At 38.4% G+C, this 26,061-nt stretch overlaps 1 protein-coding gene across 5 annotated transcripts in view; it reads left to right on the plus strand.

Annotated features, from left to right (window-relative positions):
* Positions 1 to 26,061, plus strand: part of dcaf6 (ddb1 and cul4 associated factor 6) — a 183,456-nt gene that overhangs the window by 66,290 nt on the left and 91,105 nt on the right. For 3 of the 5 annotated variants that reach the window (XM_048540231.2, XM_048540232.2, XM_048540235.1), the window contains exons 9-11: positions 8,435 to 8,557; positions 12,348 to 12,596; positions 19,475 to 19,654. In XM_048540231.2, coding sequence (XP_048396188.1) covers positions 8,435 to 8,557; positions 12,348 to 12,596; positions 19,475 to 19,654 — 552 coding nt within the window. The remainder of the gene's footprint in view (positions 1 to 8,434; positions 8,558 to 12,347; positions 12,597 to 19,474; positions 19,655 to 26,061) is intronic. The other 2 variants (XM_048540233.2, XM_048540234.2) reach the window with 1 other exon arrangement.

Genomic DNA, 26,061 nt, shown 5'->3' on the forward strand with positions numbered 1-26,061 from the left:
TGGACGAGTTGGACTGAAGGGTCTGTTTCTGTGCTGTATACCTCAGTAGAGATGTCATGGTAAGAGATCATCAGATATTTATGCATAAGTCCCCCAAAATACACACATTTCTCTTTTTCTTTTAATGTCAGCTTTTGTGATGTTTCAAAAGACAGTGAACTGAATGGATCTGTATCTAGTCCTAGCCTTCCACATTTATTGGGGTGGTGGTAGAATTTGAACATTTCTAGCGGTGGTCTGAGGTGTTTGAGTATGAAGTTGTGCATCTTGACAGCTGCATCTGTTATTGATTAAGCGAGCGGAAACACTTCAAGTGAACCCCTGCCATTGTCGCTTGCCAAAGACTCAGTTTTGACCTGAAACCTTGAAGTTTCTCTGTGTTGGTCAGGATTGCCTCATTATCCCACTGCATTTTATCATTCAGGGACTGAAAAAATCAGTGAGAAATGCCAGTTTAGCCCGCCAGTAATCTTGGAATTCATTGCATCCAGTATTTTTCCTGGGATAAAGAGGATTAAAACTGTTCAGAGTTCTAGGTGTGGATTAACTAGAAACTTGAATAATTTTAGTAAGACTTCTGTGTTTTTATGCTCTATTCCCTTTTGAGACGAAGGCCAACATTCCATTTGTTTTCTCCATAACCTGCTGAACTTGTTTGCTAGATTTTTGTGATTTATGCACAAGTTGACCCACATCCCTCTGTGCTGCAGCTCTTTGCAGTCTGTGCTATGCTAGCAATACTAAACCACCACCTTTTTTTTTCCTGCCTGTCCTTTCAAAAAGTCACATACCCCTAAATATTTAGTTTCCTCATAACTATGTTTCCACAGTGGCTTTAAGATTATGCCTACTAACTGCTTATCTCTTGCTCTAGAGACTTTACTACTTGCAGCAAACCTTAATTATAGCATTGCCATTGCCCTGTACACCAAATTCACACTTTGAACAGATATACTCACTTGGATTTGCCAATTCTTTGTTCCTCATTATCAGTTCCCCTGTTTCAGATTGTAAGGGGTCTACCCTTGTCTTCACTTTTTGTTTTCTTTTAAAATATATTTATTAAAAAATTCTCCGGGACAAGATCTATATGCATTTAGAAGCCAATGGACTTATTAACGATAGAGGTGTGCAGAGGAGGTCGTGCCTCACTAACTTGATCAATTTTTTTGAGGAGGTGATTAAGATGATTTGAAGGAAAAACGGTTGATATTGTCTACGTGGATTCAATAAAGCCTTTGACAAGGTCCCTCATGGCAGACTAGTACACAAGGTGAAGTGGCATGGTATCGGGGTGAGCTGGCAAGATAGATACAAAATGATTTAGTCATAGGAGACAGAGTGCAGCAGTGGAAGGATGCTTTTTGGAATGGAGGGCTGTGACTAGTGATCTTCCACAGGGATCGGTGCTGGGACCTCTGCAGTTCGTGCTGTACATAAATGATTTGGAGAAAAATGTGCTTGGTCTAATTAGTAAGGTTGCAGACAAACATAGATTGTTGGAGTTGCTGATAGTGAGGAGGATTGTCCAAGGATGCAGCAGGACATTGATCAATTGGAGGCATAGACAGACAAATGATAGACGGAGTTTCATCTGGACAAATGGGAGGCGATGTGTTTTGGAAGGTCAAATACCGTTGGAAATCATATAGTGAATGGCAGGCCCCTTAGGAGTATTGGTATGCAGGTTGACAGATCGCTGAAGGTAGCAGCGCAGGTAGATAAGGTCATTTTTTAAAAAGGCCAGGAGCTTTGGAAGGGGCATTGAGTGTAAGGATAGATGAGTGATGTAGTTGCTTTATTGAACTTTAGTCAGGCCACTGTTAGAATGTTGCATACAGTTCTGGCCACCATGCTACTGGAAGGATATGGATGCTTTGGAGAGGGTACAGAAAAGGTTTACCAGGATGTTGCCTGGTATGGGGGGGTGGTTTAGAAATGAAATAATGTTGGATAAACTGGGTTTGTTTTCACTGAAACATAGGAGGTTGGGGGCAACCTGTAGAAGTTCATAAGTTTGTGAATGGCACGTATAGAGTGGAAAGTATGAGGCTTTTTCCCAGGATGGAAGGGTCAATTATTAGGCGACACAAGTTCAAGGTGTGTGTGTGTGTGTGTGTGTGTGTGTGGGTGGGTGGTGGGGGGGTGAAATAGGGTTGAATTTAAGAGGTATGCGAGGCAAGTTTTTCACACAAGGTGGTGAGTGCCTGCCAGCGGAGGTGGTGGAAGTTGACACAATAGCAGCATTCAAGACACACCTAGAAAATAATGAGTAGGAAGGGAACAGAGAGATACAGATCCTGAAAGTGAAGACAATTTTAGTATGGAAGGAAAATGTGCTAAGTCCAGGCATTGAGGGCCAAAGGACCTGTTCCTGTGCTGTATTGTTTTGTTTCTTGGATATTCGCTTCAAAGATGCCAAATTTTGAACAACTTAATCTGATCTGAATCTATCGCGTTTTGCACAATGGTAATCGCATACAGCACAATGTCCTCCGCTGTGAAAATGGACATTGTCTCTTGTAAAGCAAGGTAATTTGTCTTTAACATCAATGCTAGGAGTCTTGTAAAAATGCTCCCAGGATTCACATGACTCATTGCAAATTCAGCTGGTGTTGGAACCAGACTCCACTTATCTTGAGAAGAAATCAAGAGGAGACCTGTTGAAAATCAAGGAATATTTCCAAAGGTAAATAGAAACTTATTGACAGTGGTTTCTGTGGATTTTGAATTGCTATTCGTATCTCACCAAAAGCCTGACAGAATTAAAGTAAATTCAAACTAATGGCTGAGACAGTCAGAGTTAATTCACTTCGCGTAAAAGATGATGAATGCATCTCTTCCGGACCTGGGCAATCCAGTACCAGATACTGAAGTATGATTTCACTTTTTATAGTCATGAACTATATAAATCTCTGGTTGTGAGCAATCATTTAGGCTGAAGAGATTTCTCTGAAGACCATCAAGGAGATAGAGGTATTCAAGGCTGCTGTTCAGAATTAGGCTATTAAGAGCTGCAACATGTACTGCTGTGAAAGTGAAACAAGAGAGCCTTCACTCTCTTCCAGGATTTGTCCTGCCCAGTCCACCTCTGGGACTGGCATCCATTTATTTGACTACAAAAGACATTGCAACTATTGAACGTGACTTGGAGACAAAACCACTAGCACCATCTTATTTTTGATTTTTTTTTGTAATTATCTCTGCTTTAATTAATTGGATCATAGGCCATCCCTTCACTTGCCATTCAGCAGTTGACACTTTACTCACACTGTTTGTTTAATATTTTTAATCACCTACAAAGACTCGTTATTCAGCTTCTCTCACTCATTTGTACTATCTTTTGACACTCTTAATAAACTGAAATTGTCTTGCCATCATCTCTCTGCCTGTAAATTCTGTGTCTGTGGGCTTCCTGCCACTTCACCTGATGAAGGAGCAGCGCTCCAAAAGCTTCTGGTTTCAGATAAACCTGTTGGACTATAACCTGGTGTCGTATGACTTCTGAATTTGATAGAGATAACATAATGTCCCAACTCTTTCTCCATGCTGTGACCAATGAAGACAAGCATGCCAAACACCACCTTCTCTACCCTGCCTACCTGTGACTACACTTTCAAGGCTTTGTACACCTGTATCCCTAGTTCTCTCTGATCGATAAGAGTACTCAAGGTCCTACTATTAGCTGTATAAGTCCTGGCCTGCTTTGTCTTGCCAAAACTAAACATCTCGCATTTATCTGAATTAAACTCCATCTAACATTCCTCAGCCCACTGGCCGAGTTCATCAAGCACCCATTGTACTTTAAGATAACCTTCATCACCATCTGCTATAATACCAATTTTGGTGTCATCCACAAACATACCAACCATGCCTTCTATATTCTCATCCAAATCCTTTCTATAACTAATGAGCAACTGTGGACCCAGCACCAATTCTTGCTACACACCACTGGTCACAGGCCTCTAGTCTAAACAAAACTCTTTACCACCACCTTCAGTCTCTGCCTGTCAAGCCAATTTTGTATCAAATTGGTTAGCTCTCCTTGGATTCCATACAATCTAACCTTACTAGCCAGTCTACCACGTGGAACCTTGATGAAGTCCTTGCTGAAGTCTGTGTAAACAACATCTACCGCTCTGTTTCATCTATCTTCTTGGTCACCTCGACAAAGAAATTCAAATTTGTGTGAGATGATTTCTCACACATGAAGCCATGCTGATTATCCCTAATCAGCCCTAGCCTGCCCATATGCATTTAGATCCTGTCTTTCAGAATGCTGACCAACAACTTACCCACCACTGACGTTAGGCTCATCAGCCTGTAGTTCCCTGGCTTCTCCTTGCAGCATTCCTTAAATAGTGACCCAAAATTAGTCACCATCCAGTCTTCTGCCACTCAGCCGTGGCTGTCAATGATATAAATATCTTCGCAAGGGGCCCCGCAATTTCTTCCCTGGCTTTCTGCAATGTTCTGAGCTACACTTGATTAGGCTGTGGTGTTTAAGACCTTCACCTCATCTTCTGTAATGTGGACTGTTTTCAAGATGTCACCATTTATTTCCTGGAGTTTCCTAACTTCCATGTCTTTCTCCATGGTAAAGACTATAAAATTTTAATTTAGGATCTGATCCATCTTCTCTTGCTGAGGATTTCCCATGGGAATTGTAGACTTTCTAAGCCCCCAGGTAATTAAAAAAACAAAGTCTTGAACATATTTGTTTGTTTGTGGGAAATGAGCCTTTGTACTTGAATGTGTATTGCTTCTAACCTGTGTTAATGAGGCACATTATGAACTTAATTGATTATCTTAGATTGGCCAATACATTGCCATTGAGAAACTTGAGCGTCAACTTGCCAACCAATCAACATCTTTTCTCCTATAAGTAATAATTGTTTGAAATTTGGCATTCTTGCTTTTGTCCTGATGAATACAAGATGGTGTGTTTTGGCAGCACATTTCTCTATTTAGCCAAACAAGAGTTATCAATCAAATAAAAAAAAAATAGAACATAACAGCGCAGTACAAGCCCTTCATCCCTCAATGTCGCGCCGACCTGTGAAACCAATCTGAAGCCCATTTAACCTACACTATTCCGTTATCATCCATATGTTTATCCAATGACCATTTAAATGCCCTTAAAGTTGTCGAGTCTACTACTGTTGCAGGCAGGGCATTCCATGCCCTTATTACTCTCTGAGTAAAGAATCTATGTCTGACATTTGTCCTATATCTATCACCCATCAATTTAAACCTATGTCCCCTCGTGCTAGCCATCATCATCCGAGGAAAAAGGCTCTCACTGTCCACCCTATCTAATCCTCTGATCATCTTATATGTCTCTCTTAAGTCACCTCTTAACCTTCTTCTCTCTAACAAAAACAGCCTCAAGTCCCTCAGCCTTTCCTCATAAGACCTTCCCTCCATACCAGGGAACATCCTGGTAAATCTCCTCTGCACCCTTTCCAATGCTTCCACATCCTTCCTATATGGTGGCATCCAGAACTATACGCAATCCTCCACATACGACCGCACCAGAGTTTTGTACAGCTGCAATGTGACTTCATGGATCTGAAACTCAATCCCTCTGCCAATAAAACAAAATGCTGAATGCTGGAAATGAACAAAAAACAGAAAATGCTTGAGAAACTCAGGAGCTCTGGACGTGTCTACAGTGACAGAAATGGAGTTAGCACTCTGAGTCCAATATGACACTTCACCACAACTTGAGATTAGCATGTTAATTCCACAATGCAACAATCAATACTTACTAAGAAATATTTTGTAAGCCGTAATACACTTCCTATATATGGAGCCAAATGCTATGCAGACAATCTTAGCTGAATCTAATCAATATTTTGTAGGGTGCATCAATGTCTCATGGCTTTTTCTGTTTGATACTTCTACCTTTTAATGCCTTAGGGCTTTGGAGTACAGATTCTTTTTGTTTTCCACAGTATTGTGCCTACTTCCATTTGAAATACAATTACTTTTTCTTTTATAATCAGCGTCACATCCACTGATTTGTGAAATCTATTTAGCACCCTTTATTACATTCTCTTGTTTTATCATCTTCCCTTTGCAGCTTGTCAGTCTATTAAGAATTAACTATATACCCCATTTTGATATTATCTGTAACTTTTAACACTGTCTAGCCATGCGTCCTAATCATCAGTATACTTCATTAATATAAGTGATTCCAGAACTAATCATTATGGGACTCTGCTATTAAATTCTGGCACTTTGGAAAAATTTGATCTTAACTCCAACTCCTATATAACCACCTTCTGCACAATGTTTAATCTACTTGACTATCCTCTCCTTAATCCCATGATTATTAACCTTCTCTAAGAGTCTTCTGTGCCATTTATTCCTGGCATCCACTTATATCAGTTCTATTGCACTTCCATTGTATACCATAGTTTACCATCCCATAAATATAGTTTCCTGTCTGTTTGAAAGAATAATTTGCTTTGACCATTCCTGTTCCAACATTTTTCTTCTGATGTTTCTGTGCCTTTTTGGTTAGTCTATATTTTCTTGAAGTTGTCCCCTGTTTCTCAGCTTCTGAAGCTATTGCCCCAGAGATTGTGTGTTTCTGTCTTTTTCTTGTTCTGTGGTGGGTCAGTGGTTAGCACTGCTGCCTCACAACGCCAGGAACCCAGGTTTGATTCTAGCCTTGGCGACTGTCTGTGCAGTTTGCACATTCTCCCCATGTCTGAATGGACTTTCTCCGGGTGCTCCGGTTTCCTCCTGCAGTCCAAAGATGTGTGGGCTAGGTGGATTGGCCACATTAAATTGCCCATGGTGTTCAGCGATGTGTAGGTTTAGGTGGGTTACAAGGGGATAGGTCTGGGTTGCATGCTCTTGTTGGGCTGAAAGGCCTGTTTCCACACTGTAGGGATTCTAATTCAATTCAACTTACATTTATCAAATTCCCATTGTTTTAATCTCCTCCCATCCAATGCCATTACAACCTTAGTCAATGATAGCCTTGACTTAAGATACATGTCTATTTGCAAACCAAGGTCCCTTTGCGTGTCAGAGATAGTAAGAACTGCCAGTGCTGGAGTCAGAGGTAAGTGTGGAGCTGGAGGAATGCAGTTGGCCAGGCAGCATCCGAGGAGTAGGAAAATTGACATTTTGGGTCGGGACCCTTCTTCAGAATTGAGGGAGGGGGAAAGGAGCTCTGAAATAGAGAGGGGTGGGGCTGGGGAAGGTGGGATGGTGATAGGAGTGTGCAGATAGGCAGTGGTGGGGATTGGCAGTGAGGTGGGAAGAGCGGATAAGTGGGAGAGAAGATGGACGCCTCCGTCAATGTGGTCTGTTGCATTCGCTGCTCCCGATGCGGACTCCTTTACATCAGTGAAACCAAGCGGAGGCTGAAAGACCACTCTGTAGAGTACCTGCACTCTATTTGTGACAAATGACAGCACTTTGTGGTCGTAAACCATTTCAACACCACTTCCCACTCACTGGGTGATATGTCCATCCTGGGTCTCCTCCAGTGTCACAGTGATGCCACCTGGAAACTGGAGGAGCAGTACGTCCTTTTCTGCTATTGGAGCCTACAGTCCAATCGTCTCTAAATGTGGACTTTACCAGTTTCAAAATCCCTCCCCTGGTCCCATCCCATGACCAACCCTCCCTCTCATTCCCGCCTCCTTGACATGATAACCTGCCTATCATCTTTCCCATCTATCTGCTTCTCCCACCTCACTGACCAATCCCCACCACTGCCTACCTGAAATCATCTATCACCACCCCTCCTACCTTTCCCCAGCCCCACCCCTCCTCTATGTATTTCAGAGCTCCCTTCCCCCTCCCCCATTTCTGAAGAAGGGTCATAACCTGAAATGTCAACTTTCCTACTCCTCTAATGCTGCCTGGCCTGCTGTGTTCTTCCAGCTCCACACTGTTATCCCTTTGCTTGTCTACTATTTTTGTCACTTTATCATTTAGTGGTTTATTTCCTTTCCTTTTAAAATTGTAACTTTATTTAATTTTCAAGTGTTGCCAATCTATCAATGGATCTACTATTTTCATGATTTTAATCATAATTTGCTATGCTTCTCCTCATCTTGTGTTCCTTCAGTTCCTAAAAACAGATCATTTTATATTTAACTTTCAAAGTACATTGGGGGAAAAGAAAGGTTTGGATTAGCTGGATACATTTTATGGAGTTTCCCCAGGCACTGTTGGTCCAGTGACCTCTTGTGGTAGATATGATCATGATGCCCCAAATTTTCAAATCATGGAAATGTCTTCTGGTGATGATACACTTCAAACTGAATAATTGTGAAGCTATAATCAGTGCTGTAGTTTGTCAGAGCAAAGTAAATTTATTTGCTTTTCAGCCTTCAAATACTTAGTCACAGAATACCAACATTTATTTAGAGAATATCTCTTAAGTGACTTTTCTTTAATGTTTCAGGTGAACAAAGTCCTAATGTATCACTAATGCAGCGCATGTCAGACATGTTGTCCAGATGGTTTGAAGAAGCCAGTGAAAACGCACAAGGAAACTTGAGAGGAAGGGGAAGATCACGATCCCGAGGTGTGTTGACATGGTCTCAAAGACCTCGTTTGACATGATTGTCTAATGCTAAAATCTTCACTTATATGTATGTATGTGATAAAGTAGCTTTGTAGATTATATTTTCAATTAACTGCTCTTTATTACACCATGCTTTATCATTTTATTCAAACTTTCTTTAACTTGAAATGTTATAACGTTACAAACTCAAACAAAAATTTGCTATTATGCAATGAAGTGTTTTGCTATTATTGGAGAAAAAAGATTATTGTATTGAGTCTTGAGGAAGTGGAAGGAATTCAAAACAAAGCAACTACTTAGTAAAGATTGGGTAAAGGGCATAAAACATTTCAGACGTGATTCCAGCAGTGAGTCTATTATATAAAAAGGGAATATACTTTTTTTTTTCCTATGTGGATACTTCATTATACTCCATTAAAGTAGTGACGCTGTGAACTTTCATATTTAAAGAAAGACAAAGAAAGGTGCACTTCAGGCCTAAGTAAAATATTAAAAGTTAACTTTCAGGATTTTCCTAGGCCTGTTTCACACAGCTGTGGAGTAACAGGTTAACAGCATGAGCCTGAGAGGTTACGATACAATGATAGTGTAAGATCATGTGGCTGAGAAGAGCTGGAAAGAAATCTTATGGAGGAGACACTTGGAATTGCCTGTTGCTGTATGTGTAATTTCTGCAAATGAAAGGTTGTTTTTACGTGCACTACAACAGTCGTTGCAAAAGCATTCAGCCACACGATTACTCCAACCAGAAGACAAAACATGATGGTAGCAGGTGATAACTAAAGGCAGTAAAGATTAGTCCAACAATAGCAAGCTTTGAAGAAAGGATTCATATGTAGGGCCCTTCAGAATCAAATGGAAGAGTGGGTGGAAAAATAAATCAAACTCACTAGGGAGTGCTATTGCAACCCTGATTCCTGAAATGGAAAACAAGCAGCAAAGCTTTGAGCAGCCATCATTCCAGGACTCCAGAAGAACATGTCACTGTGCCATTCCTGATTGCAGAAGACTAACATGGAAGGAATTGTTTTGTCCATTAGCTTTCACTAAAATCCCAGAGGGGAGTTAAGAATCATCTACATTGCTAGAGTCACATGTATACCAGACCAGAGAAGGCTGGCAGCTTCTTTTCCTAGAGAGCCAGGCAGGCTTTTCCGATCGTCAATAATGTTGTTATTAGAATTTTATTTCCAGATTTTTATTGAATTCATATTCTGCCACTTGCCGTAGCGGGATTTGAACCTGGGTCCCTGGAAAATTGTCTGCGTTTCAGGATTAATCGTCCAGCAATTGTACCAATAGGCCATCACTTCCCTTTACATGCACCCAGAGCTATTGCTGTTGAGAGGTGGATAAGGTTTAATCATCTTTATAGCAAAATCCTGAATCCCTTCAGCATGTATTTTAATATCTGTAAAACCTTTCGAATGAGCTATAATAGACAAACGTACAGAGGAGGACATTAATTCCTTTATCAATAATCTACATAGATTCTTAGGTATTTATGCATATGGTTATCAAAAAGATGAACTAATATTCGACCATAAAATCATCAGGATGATATGAGGAATTGGTGGATTTATTGCAGTTAAGGGAAGATTTGAAACTAATGGAGACAATTTTGATTGCAAGGCAGTCCAAAATCTGGAAGCAAAATCAAGTAATAGTTTGCAGAGAATCAAAGGCTTCATGGAGAAAACAAAACAAAATCAGTGCAATTTATAGACTCAAAAGTGTAAAATACATCAAAGCAGAAGTTCCATTTTTGAAATGTTTCAGATATGACAGAAACAAATCACATGATCAGTTGACTGCCCAGCAAGGGAAGCCGAATGTTACAATTGCAGTAAACCTGGTCAATTAAAACAGTTGCAGGTCCAAAACAGCACTCAATAGAAGTGATAGCAATAGGAAGCTACAGAAGTTAAACATCCTAGGAAAGATCAATGACCCAGACAGAAAATATTGTTTGGTAAATCTCGATGTAGAGTTGAAGGTAAAAACCTGGCGGAATTTAGTATGCTGTGTGATTAAGTTATTAAAACAGATAAACTTAAAACCTTGTTCAGAAAAACTACAATACCCATGAGGGATCAATTTGAAAGTTATGGGGCAGATTCTGACAATATTACAATATAAAGGCCAAGAAATAACTGCACCATGATCTTTATTTCTCAACAGGAAAATATGCTCGAGATCTGAATTTTAATTTACAAAATGAAGATGCTAAGGTTAAAAGTAGTACAGAATATAGGGAAAAAAAATTATACGTTATTTCTGAGGTTGAATAGATTTTTAAAATAAGTACCAAATTACATTGTAAGGATATGCAAGACTTAGTTTGTCATCTTACTCCAAGCAAGGTTGCACATGTAATAATTTGTAAAGTGAAGGCAGAAGTTGAAAGAATGTAAAAAATAGGAGGTAACTTCACCTCTTGCAGTACTTGCTAAATGGTGCATATTTATGCTCACTGGCCTTTAAACCAAATGGGAATATTAGAATCTGCCTGGACATGACTCAATGCAATAGGTGATACAACATGAAAGCATCCAAATGTCATCAGCTGATGATGGCTTCAGTAAATTGGCGAAATTCTCAAAATTAAATACAAACAGTGAATTTTGGCACGTTTTTTTTGAATCAGAAATCCAATTTGTGAACTACTTTTATAACACCTTTTGCCTATTGCTTCCAACAGACTACATTTATCTTTTCTTGACTGCAACTATTCAACTCAAGGTATTTCTGGTGGAATTGTATCTAATAAACAATTCACAAACAAGCAATTTGGAGAATTTGCTAAAGACTATGGGGTCTTTAATGCAATAAGTTCATCTCATTACCTGCTAGTAAATGCAGAAAAAAGCCTAAAGGAGTGTTAGAACTATTTTTTAAAAAAAAACTTCTGAAGAAAAATGATTATATTAGTTTGGCTCTTTTGAGCTATAGATCATCAACATTGTAAAATGGATCATACTGTAAAGAGCTCTTTGGTTGATCAAGGTACTTGTTTGCTTCAGTATGGCAAGGGTGTGCTCAATAAAGCATTTGGTTTTTGTATGCACGTAAATGGCACCTTAGCCAATCAAGTTTGTTGGAGTTACAGGTTGAATTGGTTGTAGTAGTTGATAGCGATAGCAACATAGACTTTCACTATCTCTTTGCTATGATCAAATTTGCCAGTTGTAAATTGATACATTAATAGATCTTCATATTCCCAAAAGCTCCTAGTGCACTGTCAAAAGCCTTTGACAATTACCTGAAAGTTGTCTATTAAGGCCTGAATATGAGGTAAGCTAGCTACTGCCATATATCACCACAGTTCTCTCATTGTAAATCCTAGCAGGTATGTAGAAGATACATTGACTGGCTGTAGCAAAGAGGACATAATAAACTGCTTGATGGTGTCATGGACTGCAGGGTGGGAGAATCCCTAAAAGCAATATGAAAGGAAACTAAGGTGAAAATGTTTAAAGATGATGGAAACTTTGACAGCTCCTAGAAAATAGATGGCTGCTCATTACTTCCCGCCAAGATTATAAGCACTATCGCCCTGATGAGGCTCAGCCACTTGGTACCGTGTTCCTCAGAAATATCTAAGAAGCAAGTCTGCTTGATTAAACCTTGTATGAGAAGTGATCATTTACAAGTAGTTGCTTTTCTCTTCCTTTCTGAAATATTAATGTTAGATTTATGCTAATTTTTCTCCCTTTTAATAAGAAGCACAATGTTGGAAAAAAAATCGGAGGATTTTGATTTGAAAGTGCTTTGTATTCTCTCATGTCAGGGAACACTGGTAGATCAGAAGCATTAGATTCAACTATACCAGCTGCCCAAGAGGAAACTGGAGACAGTACAATGGAGGTTGATCTTCCAGCTGATCCGCTGCCTCAGTCTTCAGCTTCCTCCACTGTTTCGGCTCAAGCTCCATCAACATCCTCTTCAACTGCAGGCTCCTCTTCCACTTCTGTCCTCTCTTCACCTGATGGTGAACACAAGCATGCCCCTCCGTCAAATGACAATCCTCCACAATCAGGTAAGAAGGTGCAAAGCTGTGTATCAATTTAGAATGAAAGCTTTTTGGATTACCAGCAGTTTTTTCATCACCTTATTTCATGGACTTCAGGCCTGAGTTGGATTGGCTTCCTTCTTGACACTGCCCAAAAATGAAATGCCTGATATCTGTGAAAGTGAAGACGTTCTAATATTTCAAGAGCATTGGATTCATGTTCATTATGAATGAATGTCTTTCAAATTTTGTTTTCTTGGCACACCTCAAAGTGGGAAGGAGTGGCGAGAATTTAATGGGAGATATGCTGAGCCATGAAATACTGAGACGATATTAGTTGTGTAAATATACAAGTATAGAGTAAATTTAAAACAAAGTGAAAGCAGCTCCTGTATACTAGTGCTGTGAAAACACAGAAATTCCACATTGACAATCTACTGTTGGTTTGTAAATAGTACTATAAAAGAGATGTTGTGATTCATAAGTTGTGTATATTACTCCAGCATACCCAATCAATTGTGGAATAACTTATTTGTGACTTCATGCCTAATGTGCAGTTTATTTTCAAGTATTTATGAAAGAAAATTGGGAAGCAAATTTGGGAAGAATAGTTAAAAATGGCCTTGTTTTTGTTGTGATTAGTAATAGAACAGGAATTTGACAGTGACACTAATGCTGTTCTGAAGTTAAATTCAGTATTTTGTTATAGACTGACTTTACACATCATCCTCATCTTTTCTTCCTGTTGAAGTCTTGTTGACACTTAAGAACTCAGATTTTTCTAGCGGTAGTGATGCGAGTAATATTTGCACAGTTCAATAGTTGTAGAAAGCATGAAATGTAAACTGAAATAGAAAATTGATTGGGTTAGTGAAATTAGTGTAATCACTTAAACATCTGCATAGCATGTGTGTAAAATAATAACTTCAAAAGGCAAGCAATTGTGGAGCTAGATAACAACTTATTTACTGTTTTTTAACCTTAATTTATATATTTTAAATAAATTCCACGGAAGAAAATTTTTAAATCAATGCTGTTTTGATTTAAGGCCTCCTATAGTATACTATCCCATCCATTTGCCCAATGTAAGCGTGCTGGAACATTACTAAATATTTCGAAACTCAGAACAGTAAAATTATTGTTTTTGAGAGCATGGAAGCATGAATGCTGAAGTACAAGTTGATTTGATTTTTGTTGCTGTAATTTAACTATTTGTCAAGCTTCCTTAAGTTTTACTTTCTGTGAGCTTGGAATATATATAACGATTTTTGTGGCTAACTGACATAGGGCATAGATAATCATTTTCCATAATGCAGATTATTTTTGACATTGCCTGTCTGTCTGTGATTTTTACAATGTGTCAATTAAAATAAGCTAGTTAATCATTGTAATGTGTGGTGTATGCATACTTGGTATGTTTTGTCCTATACCGTGTATGCTGGATGCTTTCTAATTCCTAATTATGTACTTTTAAATATGTAATGAGAGGAGAAATAAAGTAGGACTGTTTTTACAAAAAAGTGCTTCTACATATACAGGTAACTCTTCCCTCCATTGTTTTGAATTAGTACAGTGGAAAGTACCAGCTGGAATCAATATGCACCTGTTGGAACCCCTTCCTCCGTGTAAAATAGTGACTGCAACTGTCATTCGAGTGCAGAAAGTTGGCTGGATGCATCATTATGAAATTTTCTGCAACAAAAGAACAACACAATAAGCTAGAGAAAAGCTAGCTTGCCATATAAATGAATTATCAGAACCTGCATTCTGTAAAACTTCTCTTGGAACTGTTCTCTAAGGCCTGTTGAAGATACCTGAATGACAATGTTATAAATACAAATGAGGTTAGGTAAATAGAAATAATTTCCAGTAAACCTGTCGGATCAAGTTACTTCTAAAACTGTGGAAATTGCAGATGTATTAGCCATGATTTTAAATTCAGATATACCTATTAAGTAAAATATTGGAAATGTAATTCCATTATACAAGAAGGGGAAGAAAGCAACAACAAGTACTTTCCAACTGTCAGTTTAACAATTTGAATTGGTTATTGGTGTCTATGACTAGAGTCAGAGCAACTAAGCACTTCAACAGCTATGAATCAAGGAGTCAGCATAGATTTTTGAACATTATATCTCGTAAGACTAATCTAGTTCGTAACCTCAAAACTACCATGATATCATTTGTGGAATCTTAGAAGTAGTTTTGTGAGGTTTTACTTGGTTATTTATTTGGTAATTATTACCAAAATGGGGAGCCTGTGTAATTGTATTTAGTAACATTTTGGTTTACTCGTAATCTAGAGGTCTAGATTAAAATTAAAATGAAAATACCATGTGATGAATTGAATTAAATTAAATTAAACTAGAATAAAAACCTAGTATCAATAATGACAATTACAAAACCACTGGCATGTCATTAAAAACCCATTTGAATCACTAATGCCCTATAGGAAGAAAATTGACCGTCCTTGCCTTGTTTGGCCTATGACTCTAGATCCATAGCAATATGGTTAACTTCTAACTGTTCTATAAAGTGATGTAGCTAGCCACTCTGTTCTTTCAAGAGGAGTAATGATAGACTTGTCAACCACATCCTGTGACAAAATAACTATTAGAAGATAATCTTGCAACACTTACCATGATTTGGTTCAGAGATAGGACGCTGAGAAATGAACAAATGGTTTTCTGATGTTAGAAGATGTAAAAACTGAATAAATAGCCCCATCTTCAAAGATGGGGGGAGCCCAGCACAGCCATGCTAAAGACCAAGGTGAAACATTTCCATCCATCATCTCACAGAAGTGCTGAGTAAATGATCCATCTCTGCCTCACCACGAGGCCCCTAGCATCACTGATGCTTGCTTCAGCAAATCTGGTTTACTCCTCATGCTAACAAGAAACAGTTGAAGATACCCTCACAAAATTCTGGCTGTTGTACTGAAGATGTTTGCTCCAGAGCCAAGCTGTTCCAGTACAGCTACAACACTGGCAGTTATCTGAAATTACCCAGGCATGACCTGTCCCAAAAAACACAGTGAAACCAATGTCACTTGTCAGTAATCAGTACAGTGAAAGAAGGAGTCATCGACAGTGCTATCAAACAGTACTTATAAAGGAATAACCTGCTCACTGATGCTCGTTTTAGGTTTTGCAAGACCACTTGGCTCCTGACCTTATTATAGTCTTGGTTCAAACTCGGATAGAAGTGCTGGACTTCACAGGTGAGATAGGCTGCCTTGATGTCAAGCACAGTCATCGACAGGCAACAACATCAAAGAGCTCAGTAAAACTAGAATCTTAATTGTATGAGGCTAGGAACTGGGGTAGAATCTAGTACACAAATCATTTAGATCTAAGGTTTTGAATTTTGAGTGTTCGAGTGGTGCTTAACCATGTGACTCCTTTGTGAAATTCTACCTGGAGTAATAATTTTAGTCCTTAGTGCATCAGGCAAGATGTATAGAAGGAAAGTAGTATAGATTCACCAGAGTAATGCCAAGCCTCAAAAGTATTAAAATCACACTGTATTCTATAGGATATACAACGCAGATGTAGGCCACTTGACCCAACCAGTCCAGGCCAATGTTCATACTCTACTTAAGCCTTCTCCCAATTTTCCTCATCTAAACCTATCATTGTAACCCTGTTTTTCTTCTTCCTCTTATCTGTTTTCCTCTTAAATATGTCTGTTATTCACTTCAAATCTTCTTGAGGTAGTGGTTTCCACGTTCTCACTGCTCCGGGTGAAAAAGTCTCTTCTGAATTCCCTATTGGATTACTTAGTGGCTGTCTATTTTTCGATGTCATCTAGTTATGCTCTTCCCATCAAGAGAAAACATTTTCAGTTTTTAAGATCTTTACAAGGTTGTCTCCCATCTCTTTTTTTTTCCTCAAGAAAAGAGTTTGAATCTATTCATCCCTACCTGAAATGTACACATTCACATTTCTGATATCATCCTTGCACAACTTCTCTACACCCACTCTTGTGTCTGTCGATCCTGTTCTACAATATAATGATCAGAACTGCAAGGACTACTCTAACCAAGGTTTGACACCGGTTCAGCTTAATTTAATTACTTTGCAGTCATAAGTTTGTCTTATCTTCTCTGTGTCCTAGTCAGACTGTGGCACAATTTTAAGTAATTTGCATATTTGTACACCAAAATCCCTTTGTTTCTGCATCCCAACTGTACTTGCCCTTACATGCAACAAGTCACCTCCATAACTTCCTCCTCTTTTGCACAATGGGTGTGATTTTTCCATTTTTGTGACTCTGTGGGGCTGGTTGCGTTAAGCGGCAACAAACATGTTCACAACTGAGATAACTCGAGCCTTTCACAAAGCCGATCTGCTTGTTAAGACCTAATAGGTAGATCTTAGATGAGTTTCTTAGCCTGTAGCAGGCTCAACATTGATGTCCCAGGTTGCTATAAGCTGCTGGCACCTTCCAAGTCGCCTTTTTTTTAAATCTTTAAATGCACTTGTCTCACTACTCCTCATTCAAAGTCATGTCTACCTGTTCTAACTCTTTGGTAAATAATGAAATGATACCTCAATATTTCTGTTGTCTCTCTTTTTTTGCGACCATTGTGTTATCCTGTTGCTCCCTAAAATGGTTCTATTCCTATCCTAATCATTCCCCTTTTATTTGTTGTGCTTAAAAAATAGCTTATTGTTTTGTGATATGTATCACAGGATGGTTACTTGTATGTGGCCTGTATTCCCTTTAGACAGTAAAATTGATAGGTGATCTGTTTGGGACACTGAAATTATTTTTTAAAATTTGTGGTTTATCTATATCTATACTAACTTCTATATTGGATGAGTGCAGAAGTAAAATCTTAAAATTAGAATTGGGACATTTAGAAGTGAAACTAAAAAGCACCATTCATTTAAATGTCGAATTCTTCTATAAAAGTTGTGGCTGCTTTGTCCACCTTAAAAACTAGGACCAAGAGATATGACTAAATGGCATGGAACGAAGGTTTTTAAATGGAATTGGGATATATATTAGCTATAATTTAATTAACTGGAAGAGCAGGCTTTAAGAGCTGAATAATCTACTTATTCCTTTGACATTATCCCTCCCTTCTAATGAGAATCCAAAAATTCAGTCTAAGCAGATTTCCTGAAGAATGGCTCTAGGATATGGCAATGCTAGTTTTTCTTTACATGCTGTCTGAAATTTGTATCTCTAGATGGATAGATCCTATTGTTTACTCCCTTTTTTCTGCATATAAGCTGACGTTTTCCCAGCTACTGTCAGTTCCGAGGAAGGGTCACCAGACCCAAAACGTTAACTCTGACTTTCCCTTCACAGATGCTGCCAGACTTGCTGAACTTTTCCGCAACTTTTGTTTTTGTTCCTGATTCACAGCATCCACAGTTCTTTTGGGTTTTTATTTGGAAGTTATAGAGTTCAAGAGGGATAGCTCCTGGAAGGATTTGGAAACAAAGATGAGAATTTTGAAGTTGAGGTTTTACTTGTCCAGAAGTCATCGTAGCAAGTATAGATAAGAAGTGTGGATTTCATTTTAATAACCTGTTCAAACATGCTATGACACCTGTGGAGCAGGCACAACTTTGAATCCAGGCTTCCTGCTCAGAAGTAGGAATACTGCCGCTGTGCTACGAGAGGCCCAATGCGAAGTGTGGCTGGAATTGACTGAGATGGGATATAGATAGCAGCATAATTTTGGATGTGCTCAAGTTTACAAGGAGGATGCTGACCAGGAAATTATTGTAATAGTTGAGACTTGAGGCAATAAAGGTATGGATATGGGTTTCAATGCAGGTGAACTGAAGTAGAAACTATTTTGGTGGTAGTACAGAGATGGAATTAGGTGGCCTTGGTGATGAAGTGGACATGGGATTGCACCATCAGATGTTACACTATGTTTACAAGCCTTCTAGTTCTGGTTCATCCTCAGCAATTGGTTAGGAACAGGGATGGAAAATTTCTGCTCATCTAATACTAAATTCCAGGCAAGCTAATCACAAATATAAGGCAGTGTATTGGTTGAGAGAAATGTTAGTGATGTAGAATTAATTGTCATTAGAATATATGTGGATTCCTTTTATCCAAAATAAAAATCAGTTAATCATTAATATTGGGAAGTGTGACTATAGCCATTTGATTGAATTGCTGCTTGAGAATTTATTAATGTCATAGTAGGAACTACAAGGCTCAGTTTGCTAGATGACTAGAGTTTGATGCAGAATGTAGCCAACAGCATGTGTCCAATCCCTGTACCAGCTGCAGTTGTTCAAGATAGCCTCTATCTTGCCCTGTGCTTTATAGTGGATACTGTTAAGCTATATGTAACCAGTTCTGTGTCTCTCTGTCTCTCTCTCTTTAATGGAGAGAGATGCTTGTGGTGCTTTGTAAACTGAGGCTTCTTACATGCATATTAGACACAACTTCGAATCTAGGTAGTATATTCTTTGGTTAAATACATAAGTCTTTCTTCTGTGAAGCCACGCTGTCTAATTTCTAGCCATGATTTTGTCAACATTTATATTTGAAATTGCTCTGAGATTGGCAGTCAGAAATAACACCAAAACAAGTGCATATAAGGAAGGTAACATGTATGTGAACTCTGGTTACTAGAAATTTGTTCATATTTCCTCAGGTCAGTCTCCTAAAATGTGCACATAGGTTGGAAATCTGATTAAATTGTTACTTGACAGCGTGCCTGTTACTGTTTTTCCTAAATCGTTCACTTGGGCTCAAGATTCAAGCATTGCTCACTTTAGAGAGGACACTGGTATTCTTTCTGATCTTTTGTCTTTTGATTATAAATGTTTAAATATCAATGAACTTTTACTTTCCTTATTTTTGACATTTTCTTGCATCTGACCTTTCTTTTTGCTTCTGTCATTAACTGTTTCTGTCTGTGTCAGAATTAAGAGCTCAGTCCAGTCGACCATCTGGGGTAAGTTTAGTCAGTAAACGTCTACAGCAGCTGAGACTTTTGAAGGCAGAACAACAGAAACAGCAAGATCTGGCAAAGAAGTCTTCATCACAGCCTGCCTCTGACCATTTCACCCATGAAGGCTCCTCACTGCATCCTAATATTTCAGGTTGCTGTTTGCTTTAAACTCTATCCTAGAAACTAGATATGATTTTTCCATTTATTTCTTTCTTTATTTTGCTCCATGCACACAAGGTAATTAAGATGTTTCTATGGAATTGCCAATTAATGTGCTGAACATTTTAATAATATATTAACCAAAAATAAGCAAGTCTGCAAGTTATCAGTCATTCCTAGATAAACAAACATTTGGCATTTTTTTCATACCTAAAATATAACCAATATTCAAGTAAGTTCAAACGTTATTTAAACATTGTTCAAAGTCTAAAATTATTTATACCATCTAGTAACAAGTAGAAAATATTTTTTCTCTAGTTTTTGTTTTCAGTTCTTAATCTATTGGTAATGGGTTGAAACTAAATCAGCATTGTGGAGTGGTGACATGAGAAGGGTAAGGTTTTGTTTTGGTAAATGGGTAGATTTACTGTTGGAATTACAAATACTGGAGTCAATATAAGTAAATTGCAAGACTTAAGATTTTGTTATGCAGAAATTTTTGTTTTCCTTATCCAAACTATGTGGCTTCTTGTGCTTCGTCTGCTTTCTAATGTAAAAAAAAACTAATAAATTGATAAAACAGTTGAACATTTAAATAACGTAGTGAAACATTTTCAAGGTAAAAATTACCCCAATTTAGAGAATTTGGGTGCATTAGAATATGTTGACTCAGAGATTCTTGTAAATTTGGCACAATAATATTTCGATGTAGAGCTCGATTTCAAATTCCAGATAGGAATATTCTGGAGTGAAAGATGAAGCATTCCAGGGGTGGTATGAGGAAGGATTGAATGATTTTATTGGCTGGGTCTCAATAACATATTGCAAATGCTTGCCAACTCCCTAAGGTAATTGGCTGACTTTGTCAGGAAGTAGCTATTTTGAAAATAGGCCAAAGCGGGTCACTGCCATCTTCATGCGGAGCCAGACCCTGGTACAAGATACATGAATGGGTTTCCAGTTCAAGGTGGCATTTGGGGCCACAGGACCACCTGCATGTTGAGGACAGAGGACCACCCACACAGATCTTGGAAGAGCTTCAGACCCAAAGGAAACTAAAACAAGATTTTAAAATGTGCTTTGCTGGGCTCCCTGAAGCCCTGGTTGCTGTTCTTAGTAAGAGATTTTTGGAAGGGAACTGCTCCTTTGCTTCAGCTTCTGTATTTTAACTCTTCTGCGCAGTTAGAAACTAAATTAACTCTATGTCAATGTAAATCTAAAATGAAGATAATAGCAGAGCAAACCCATGTTAATATGGCTCCACCACATCATTTGAAATGCATTGAATTAGGTGAGCTAATGTTGTAGCTTCATTGTACAGTTGAAACAATCCTTTAGCTGCTTTCGAGCACATATCTGACTCCTTTGGGCCAATAAACTTGTTTTGGTCAGCTGGTTAGTATGTGGCTGAACTACATTCTTAACATGTACTGTGTGTTCTCTTCTTCCCTGCAGTGTATAGAAACAAAGTTTACATCTTAAGACCATAAGACATAGGAGTGGAAGTAAGGCCATTCGGCCCATCAAGTCTATCTTAATGATGTTGTGTACTTTCTTAAATAATGTAAAAGTGCCCTACAGGCTGTGAATTATTGTTGAAGTATAGTAGTTATTGCAACATAAATGACCCAGTTTGCACTGTAATGTAATTGAAGATTCTACTCTGAAAGTCACTGGAACGTACCTTGAGCAAATAGACTTCTGACTGCGTTGAAACGCGAATCTCTGAAATAACACTGACTTGGAATGAAAACATACCTATTTGTACTACAAAGATGTTCCAAATTGAGAATGACATCGAACTTCCCCTTTAGTTTGAAGACTTTATTTGAAGTCTATGTTTTGTTCAGCTAGATAGCCAAAGCAGTAATGCAGGACTGTTTGTAGACAAGGGAAAATTACTCTTCAATTCTGCAACTATACTGTCCATGATAATATTAACCCTTCTACACCTTAAAGAGATCTATAGTGTGGAGTGCAGTATTGAAAGTAGTTCTACATTCACTTGGAAGCTCTTGTTGCCTGATTAGATGGATATTAAGGATGAGAAGGCATTTTTAAATTAAACATGGAAAGTATTCTGGGCTTTCATCTCAGTGCTGTTTATGGGTCTTGTGTATAAATTGGCTACTGTGCTGGTCTCTCAAACAAGTAACTACACTTCAACATTAGCTCATTTGCTGAGAAACATTGTAAAGATATGAAAACTACTATCTAAACACACATTCCTTCCATTTCCATGGTTGAAAGGTTGGTGCTGAACTTTCCTGTACCTGCTAGTTTGCACTAAAGTTATTTGAAAAACAAATAGCAAAATGCTGCAGATGGATAAATACTGTGCGAGCAATATATGTTGTCGTGAACTTGTTTGCTGTCAGAACTTATTTGATAAAGTTCAACAATTTTGTTAAGAACATTAAGGACTCAAGGTTCATTTGCAAATTAATCAGCTGATTAATGAAGAGCTTGAGAACTGAAATCAAGAAATTATGCTTTTAGAAACCTTTGGCTGTTGGCTGAGTTATTTTACTTCAGATGATTTCATAATAGGGATGCTGCAAGTGACCTTCAAGATCTTGGGCTGAAACAACACTCAACTGGGAGAGATTCCATTCAATAGTGCCCCTTTGCTGGAAAGGGAATGTCGACCAGCGAGTGGTTTCTAATTTCTATCCAAGGAAGCTTGTAAAGCATTTGGTTGAATGGAATATTATCAGTTTGTGGTGCCTGGTATAAATCTATGTCCATAATCATCTTTGTCTAGCCTTACAGCTTTAAGTTAAGTTGAAGAATAGCCATTTAAGTAAGGTACTGGTGAACACTTGGGCCTTATGAACCTCTCATCTTTCATAAGTTGGTGGCTTTCAGAGCATGTGGAAAAGAGGACGTAAATGCTTCAAATCACAATATTTCACTTCATAATTTTTTTTATTCAGAAAACCTTTGACTGAAGACTTAGGCTAGGAATCAGCGCTCAATTTTTTAAGCAGGTACTTGCAAAATAAAACTTGCTGTTGGTATCAGGTTGCTCATTTCGGACATGAGGTAGCTAGCCTTCATCAAATTATGAACTAACTAACTGGATAGGTGAAGGAAAAGTAAGAGAACCACAGTTTGACTGCTGACGTAGAGATATTAGTGAGGTAATTGTTGAACTATTGTCATTTTAAATGAGCAATTCATTACATCATTGCAAAGTCCTTGAAAAATTGCTGATAAATTTGAACCATTTGAACTACTGTACATACTTGAGTAATAGTGGAAAAAGTCAACCCCAAATAGTGTAAACAAGATGCTCCCAGTTATTATGATTATAACATCAGGAAGTTATATCATTAATACCATTAGATTACCTACATTTCTAGACACAGTGTTCCTGGTAGAACACTCTATATTACATCTTGAAAAACTACTTGACTTGAGCAATGAGACACCAGCAAAACAACAGGCACTACTAACCGTGTTCTAGGTTGGAAGCGGTTTCCACCGGTTATGGCCTCATTTAATTTCCTGATATTATGGCTTTATCTGCCAATTCTTTTGGATTATGTATTGTTACAATCTAACTGATGTTGTTTCTGGACGGGTCTGATCCCTGACTGAAATCTGTCTTGCTAGATCGTATTTTGTTTTTATTTTGTTTTTAACAATGTCATTTTTAGTACACAAGTACATAATACTGCAGATTTGAGTTTAGCAATAAGACAAGTTTATTACACAAAAGAAATGAAGATCAATAGAATAAACAAAAGTATTTGCATATAGCGCAAATTTAAAAATTAAAAATACATAGTCCAAATCCATTAATCCCAATGGAACTCCCATACAGTACACACTCACCAGGGAGAAAATTCCCTTCTTTGTCACGCACGTAGAGTTTGTTTTATCAAATAAAAAACCAAAAGGACTGCAGATGCTATAAATCAGGAACAACTGAAGTTGCTAGAAAAGCTTAGCAGGTTTGGGAACATCTGCGAAGAAATCAGAGTTAACCTTTCGGGGCCAGTGATCCTTCCTGAGACCCTTCTGCGGAAGAGTTACTGGACCTGAAAGGTTAACTCTGACTTCTCTTCACAGATGCTGCCAGACCTGTTGAGCTCTTACAGCAGCCTTTGTTTTTAGCACGGTAGCACAGTGTTTAGCACTGCTGCCTCACAGCGCCAGGGACCCGGGTTCAATTCCATCCTTGGGCGACTGACCGTGTGGAGTTTGCACATTCTCCCCCTTGTCTGCGTGTGTTTCTTCCAGGTGCTCCAGCTTCCTCCCACTGCCCAACGATGTGCAGACTGGGTGGATTGGCTGTGATAAATTGCCCGTAGTATTCAGGGATTTGCACATTAGGTGGATTATAGGGGCATTGGTCTGGGTGCGGTGCTCTGCTCTGAGGGTCGGTGTTGGGCCAAAGGGCCTGTTTCCACACTGTAGGGATTCAATGAAATGCTTCACTTCGCAATACTGATTTTCATCCTTGAATCTTCATTCAAATAAAGTTAATCTTTCTTTCTTGGCTTCAATTAACTCCTTCCAGATTGAAGATACCAGCCCAGAATTTTTGGTTAAAAAAACTAAACTGTTTACATTGAAGTGAGCTATTTTTAAACAGTTCTAACCATCTCCTTTTATTGACCAACTGGTTTACATATCCACCTTTTAGCCAAGACTTCTGCAAAGCTGTCAAACTAAAACCTGAAAGTATTTTTTTAAGTTACAAATATTACCCTAATCAAAAGAAAAAGAAGTCAACCTCTGGTCTTCTAAACTAAATGCAATTGCAGAACAGTAAACAATGAAAACAAATTCACATTAGCCTTCAAAAACTATCTGTCTCACTGTCCTTTATTTAAAAAAGAAATCCCCATGGCCATCATAAATGCTTACATGCTGATGAATAAACCCCATTAGAGACAAATAAAAATCCACATGTCAGCAGCTCAAATCCCAACTCTAAAATAAATGACGTTATTATTTAGATAAACTACACACCTTGCATGACGCACACTACATTTCCTCTGCTCATGTTCTTTTTCTCTTGGGTTACAATGCAGACACACTCCTGGCAAACCTGTATTTTCTGAGAATATGGCACGTAGAAGAAATAACATTTACAGCTCAGTTCAAACTTCGTCATTATGTTTGCTGAGAAAACAGATGTTCAAAATATTGGAGAAAATTGCTAAAGACTAGTTATTTTTAGGTCTTGGTTTTTGATTTTGGTTTTGGATGTGGTGTTGGCAGGAACAGTCTCTGACTTGGCAACTCTGCGATCAGCTGATATACTATCGTAAGCAGTTAATTAGCGTGGCGATGGGAGGGTATGGATTTCCACGCCTCCAATGTTACTAGTATAAGTCAATCCCTTTTTATCAAAAAATGTGGTCTAAAATACTAGACTTGTTCATAAATGTATACATCAGTTACCTGGGCTGTTTGTCTTAACCTTGTCAAGTGAAGGCCTCCATCCTATAAAGACAATTATCTCTGAACTGGTCTGAATGCCAAAGAATCTAAATCCATTCTTCATGTTATCCCTATGTTCATAAGCAGCAACAAAAGTAATTTGTGTCTTTTTGCCTACTGATCAGAGTATTTTGACGCTCTTTATGTGGCTGTAAAAGTATCAGGCTATACCTTCAATGTAATCCTAGATTACAACTACCTTTTACTATGTTTAATTTATCCTCCTGATTTCTTCTTCCAAGTGATTTCCACATAACACCATTTCATCACGGCACTGTGATACTGCTCAGGGTTACAGTCAATGAATGAAAAATTCCTTCAAGCTTAATTTTAGACCAATTCTATCATTGGGAAGGTTCCCTGCGAGGCTGATATCCTGATCTGTTAATCTCTCTATACTCCACTGGGTTTTCGCACTCCAGTCTGTTCTTGCTGCTCACAGTTTTGATATTCACTGTTGCTTACGCTTCTTACTACTGCTGTAAAACAAACAAAACAAAAATGTTGGCTGCAAGTGATGGGTAATGTGTGAAATGTGTATAATGGAGAAATCTGGGAGGAAGAGTTAGACTGGTGCACTGGAGACACCATTTTCAGATCGAAAATCTGATTCATGGATTAATGGACCCTCTTTGCTGTTTCACAGAGCAAACCGATTAAGACCCTAACTGCAGGTTTCCCGGCTAATTAGAGGGTTGGTGAAATAACATGATCTTTTTGTCAGAGAAAGGACTTCTGTTTAAAGTGTCCTTGGTATGCTTCATCAAAATTATGTAGCACTTAGATTTTTCAGGCTACAGCACCCATAGGAATGGGCAAGAGAACTGAGAAGGCTGCTTCTGAGTCTCTGGCTCTTTACCTGGTAGTTGAACAAGGGAATCTTGCCTGAAGACAGGTGTTCCAACTAAGCAGTCCTAGTTGGAGTGTTATCCCAATCTGCAC

This window comes from Stegostoma tigrinum, chromosome 12 (assembly GCF_030684315.1).
Source record: "Stegostoma tigrinum isolate sSteTig4 chromosome 12, sSteTig4.hap1, whole genome shotgun sequence".
Taxonomy (NCBI): domain Eukaryota; kingdom Metazoa; phylum Chordata; class Chondrichthyes; order Orectolobiformes; family Stegostomatidae; genus Stegostoma; species Stegostoma tigrinum.